The 6097-nt window shown below is 35.6% G+C and overlaps 1 protein-coding gene across 1 annotated transcript in view; it reads left to right on the forward strand.

Moving 5' to 3' along the window:
- The window catches only part of LOC106472658 (mucin-2-like), a 67047-nt gene extending 61501 nt beyond the window's left edge, over positions 1-5546 (forward strand). Inside the window, exon 3 of the mRNA XM_013933313.1 lies at positions 2185-5546. Coding sequence (XP_013788767.1) covers positions 2185-5546 — 3362 coding nt within the window. The remainder of the gene's footprint in view (positions 1-2184) is intronic.
- Positions 5547-6097: the final 551 nt, after the last annotated feature.

Here is a 6097-nt window from a genome sequence, read left to right on the forward strand (position 1 = left end):
CTCTATATGGCTAGGTTTATCATTAGGACAGACCCTGCTGCATTACGCTGGTTAAGATCATTAACGAATCCAGAGGGACAACTGGCAAGTTGAATCGGAAATTGAGACCAGTATAATTATGATATGCCTTACTCCCTCCACTGCTGATGGCCTATAGAAGCCATTGGATACACTCCAACAAAAACTGATGTTTGGTCGGGAACTTCGGTTGCCAGTGGACCTCATAACAGGACGCCCACCTTACGAAGAGTTGCCTGAAAATGTACCAGAGTTCGTGACAGTGTTATCTGAAAGGATGGATGATATTCATCATCAAGTGCTTTGAAACTTAAAAACGTCTACTGATTCCATGAAGCTATGCTATGATAAGAAATCTACTGAAGTCAGATTTGTACCAGGAGACAAGGTGTGGTTGTATAATCCAAAGAAGACCAAAGGGAAGTCTCCTAAGTTGTCTTCTCCATGGGAAGACCCATATGACATAGTGGATCGTCTCTCAGACGTGACTTTCCGAATAAAATGCGGTCGACGAGATAAGCCAAAGGTGGTGCATACCAACAGGCTTTCGTGCTATCACTGCCCAGGACATTTCAGTTGGAACGAAATCAACAACAGAACAAATGACGCTGCTGAAGACGTATCAACTGAAAAAGCCACTGTTGGAGAAGAAACTCTACCCGGTTTTGAGAAGGAAAACAGTGAAGCCGTTAATGAAGTTACTACCACTGATGTGACTACTACCGATAATGGGACATTTCCTGTTAAAGCAGATGAATTCCACGTAAAGCAGAAGCCAATAAGACGGAGACCATACAGACCATACGAAAGAAGAAACGTCCTGTAAAATTAAGAGACTCTGTTGTATTTTAATTTTGTGTCTGTAAATTATCTGTTGTTTAATGTAAGTGGCTATTGTTAGGGACGAACAATACTTACGAAGGGGCAGTGTTACGACAGTGATGAATTTCTCAAATGATCATGAATTATCTGGGGAGACCGAATCTGTTCGAGACGCCCTCTTTTTTTTGTATATAAGCCTGGCAGAGAAAAGCCAGGAGGAGTTTGATGGTCATTCGCTCTTTGTTAAATGCGATTGTTTGTATTTTTGGTCACTATACATTATGGTTATCACGTTAAAATGTTTGATTTATACTTTAACCTGAAAAGATATTTTTTTATTCATAAATGCGAGATATTTGGTTTGAAAATAGAGAAAAATCAAACATTTTTTTTTTCTCCTGATAGTTCTATAAAAGCGTAAAATGTACGAATAGTAAAGAATGAACTAGTGACATGATTTTATATAACTGGTAAAGTTCTACAAAAAAAAACATAAATATTTCGTAGACTTTAAAACAATAATTGGAATTAATTTATAGTTCGGACTTGAATATTTTTGTAGACTATACTCAATATTACCCTGACATTGACAATTTTGTTTTATTAAATTGTCTTTCAGTCCATGTGTTGAAATAATAATAAAACGATAAAAGTGTCTTTTAATAATTTAGAGAAAACCTTTATTGAAAATTCAAATGTCATACAATGAAACTGTAAGTGGGTTAAGAAACTTCTCTCTCTGACATTCAACTTAAACAGAAAAAAAAATGTTAGAACTATGAGCATACCACTCCTGCTAAGAAACTGATTACAACAATGTTTCGTAAAATGACTCCAGTTAAGACACTAATTACAACAATGTTCTGTAAAATGTCAGCTATTAAGAGACTGTTTATAACTGTTTCATAAAATGACTCCAGTTAATACACTGAATGCAACAATGTTTCATAAAAACGACTCCTGAGAAGATGTACGTGTTACACCAAAGTTCTGTAACATGTCATCTTAAAACTGTTTTATAAAATTACTGTTGTTATGACGCTGATTATAACGTCTCCTCTTAAGACTCATTACGCAAACGTTCTGTAAAATGATTCCTGCTAAAACTATTATAACGAAGTTATGTAAAATTATTCCTACTAAGACATTGGTTATAACAAAGATTAGAAAAATTGTGTGAAACATTGTGAAAAATTATTACATATCCGGTGTTAAAGGGGAAACCCTTTGAAGACACAATAATATAGCCTAAGTGGTTGACATTTATATCCTATAAAACACATTATCCAGGTTATTGAATTTTAAATGCTAAAGTATGAAATCTTACATATTTCTGTTTTTCAGGACAAACTTTTCCATCGGAAGAAGCCACAACAGGTGCCACGTCAATGAATAGAGAAAAATCTGTTCCACAAATATTCACTCCAACCACAACTGAAAGAAACATATTGATTGGACCAACAACAACATCAACAGTGTGGCCTACCACAACCATGAAACGAAGTACAAGGGATATTGCAAAAACAACAACAAACTCTACCACAATAATGAAACAAGCTACAACAGCTGATCCAACGACAACTGATACACATGCCAAAACAATAAAACCAACTAAAACAGCTAAACCGACAACAACGACTAAATCAACCATATTTATGGAAAACAGTACATTTACTTCAATTGCAAAATCTTATGCTACAACAGCAATTAAACCAAATACAATAGCTACTCGAACAACGACTACAAAACTAACTACAACAGTTAATCCAACAACAACAGCTAAATCAACCACAACTATACAAACAATAACTGAGCTAACAACAATAACTAAATCAAAAACAACCATGGAACAAGAAACAATATCTAATCCAATCACAGAAGTTAATCCCCCAACAACAAACAAGCCAACAACAACAGCTGGACCAAACACAACGGTGAAAGCATCTACAACAGTTAATCCAACAAAAGCTAAGCAAACCACAATGTTGAAACCAACTACAACACTTAATCCAAAAACCACATTCAAGCCAACCACAACAATGAATCCAACTACAAAAGTTAGTCCAACATCAACCAAATCGACCCCAACCATGGAACACACTACAATCCGCAATCCATCAACAAAAGTTAATCCTACAACAACAATGAGGCCAACAACAACGTCAATGCAAACCACAACCATAGAAACAATCAAAGCAAATAAAACAACTACAACAGAAAATCCTACCACTACAATGAGAGAAACTACAAAAGATAACCCAACAACAACGACTAAGCCAACAACAACAACCATGAAAGCAATTACAACAGTTGATCCAAAAACAACGGTTAAGGAAACCACGACAATGAAATCAAAGACAACAGTTAATCCAACAACAACTAAATCAACTACAAATATCGAAGAAACTACAACACCTAATCCAACTACAGAAGCTAATCCCACAACAACAATCAAACCAAAAACAACAGCTAAAACAATAACAACGATGAAACCAACTACGGAAGCTAATCCCACAACAACAATCAAACCAAAAACAACAGCTAAAACAATAACAATGATGAAACCAACTACGGAAGATAATCCCACTACAACAATCAAGCCAAAAACAACAGCTAAAACAATAACAACGATGAAACCAACTACAACAGTAAACCCAAAAACAACTAAATCAACCACAATCATAGCAGAAACTACAACACCTAAACCAACTACAGAGGTTAATCCCACAACAACAGCTAAGCCAACCACGATGATGAAACTAACTACAACACTTAATCCAAAAACAACGTTCAAGCCAACCACAACCATGAAACCAACTACAAAAGTAAATCCAACAACAACAAAATCGACCACATCCATCGAAGAAGCTACAACTCTTCAGCCAATGACAGAAGTTAGCCCTACAAGGACAATGAGGCCAACCACAACGATAAAAACAACTACAACAGTTAATCCAACAACAATGAAAACAGTTCAAACAACTATAACAGAAAAAACTACCACACCATTAAGACAAGCTACACAAGCTAATCCAACAACAACAATTAAGTCGACCCCAACCATGGAAGAAATTACAACCCCTAAACCAACTGTACAAGTTAATCTCACAACAACAGCTAAGCCAACCACAAGGATAAAAACAGCTACAACACATAATCCAACTACTGAAATTAATCTTAATAGAACAACTAAACTAACCACAAAGATGAAACCAACTACAACACTTAATCCAGTAACAACTAAATCAACCACAACCATACAAGCTACTACAACACCTAATCCAACTACAGAAATTAATCCCACAACAACAATCAAGCCAAAAGTAACAGCTAAACCAAACGCAACGACGAAACAAATTACAACAATTAATCCACCAACCATGAAAACAGTTCAAACAACTATAACAGAAAAACCTACGACAACATTAAGTCAAACTACACAAGCTAACCCAACAACAACGTCTAACTCAATCACAATGATGAAACCAACTACAACACTTAATCCAAAACCAACGAAATCAACCACAAACATAGAAGAAACTACAACACCTAATCCAACAACAGAAGTTAATTCCACAAGAACAGCTAAACAAACCACAACCATAACAACAACTATACAATCTAATCCAACAACAACCACTGAGCCAACCACAATGATGAATCCAACTACAACACTTAATCCAAAAACAACGTTCAAGCCAACCACAACCATGAAACCAACTACAAAAGGAAATCCAACAACAACTAAATCGACAACAACCATGGAAGAAATTACAACCCTTAATCCAACTATAGAAGTTAATCCCACAATAACAACTAAACCAACTACAACAATTAATCCCACAACAATGGAAACGGTTCAAACAACTATAACAGAAAAACCTACCACAACATTAAGACAAGCTACACAAGCTGATCCAACAACAACAATTAAGTCCACCACAATGAAGAGACCAACTACAACACTTAATCCAAAAACAACGTTCAAGCTAACCACAACCATGAAACCAACTACAAAAGGAAACCCAACAACAACCATGGAAGAAATTACAACCCTTAATCCAACTACAGAAGTTAATCCCACAATAACAACTAAACCAACTACAACAATTAATCCTACAACAATGCAAACAGTTCAAACAACTATAACAGAAAAACCTACGACAACATTAAGTCAAACTGCACAAGCTAATCCAACAACAACGTCTAAGCCAATCGCAATGATTAAACCAACTACAACACTTAATCCAAAACCAACTAAATCAACCACAACCATAGAAGAAACTACAACACCTAATCCAACTACAGAAGTTAATCCCACAACAACATCTAAACAAACCACAACCATAACTACAACTACACAAGCTAGTCCAACAACAACGCCTAAGCCATCCCTAATGATGAAACCAACTACAACACTTAATCCAAAACCAAATAAATCAACCACAACCATAGAAGAAACTACAAAAATAAATCCAGCAACAGGTAAATCGATTACAACAAGAAAAGATATTACAACCCTTAATCCAACTGCAGAAGTTAATCCCACAACAACAGCTAAACCAACCACAACGATAAAAACAACTAAAACGATTAATCTAACAACAATGGAAACACTTCAAGGAACTATAACAGAAAAACCTACCACAACATTAAGACAAATACACAAGCTAATCCAACAACAACTAAGCCAACCACAATCATGAAACCAAATATAAATATAAATCCAACAACAACTAAATCGACCACAACCATGGAAGACATTACAACCCCTAATCGAACGACAAAACCTAAACCTACAACAACAATGTGGCCAACAACAACATATAAGCAACCCACAACCACAGAAATAACCAAAGCACATAAAACAACTACAACAGAAAATCCTACCACTACAATAAGACAAACTACAAAAGTTAATCCAACAACAAATAAATCGACCACAACCATTAAAGAAATTACAACCCATAATCTAACGACAGAAGTTAACCCTACAACAACAACAAGGCCAATAACAACGTCTAAGCAAACCACAGAAATAACCAAAGGAGTTAAAACAACTACAACAGAAAATCCCACAACTACAATAAGACAAACAACAAAAGTTAATCCAGTAACAACGAAATCGACCACAACCATGGAAGAAATTACAACCTCTAATCCAACGACAGAAGTTAAACCTGCAACAACAATGAGGCCAATAACAACGTCTAAGCAAACCACAGAAATAACCAAAGCAGATAAAACAACTACAACA

The sequence above is a fragment of the Limulus polyphemus genome, unplaced genomic scaffold (genome assembly GCF_000517525.1).
Source record: "Limulus polyphemus unplaced genomic scaffold, Limulus_polyphemus-2.1.2 Scaffold5498, whole genome shotgun sequence".
In the NCBI taxonomy this organism is placed as follows: domain Eukaryota; kingdom Metazoa; phylum Arthropoda; class Merostomata; order Xiphosura; family Limulidae; genus Limulus; species Limulus polyphemus.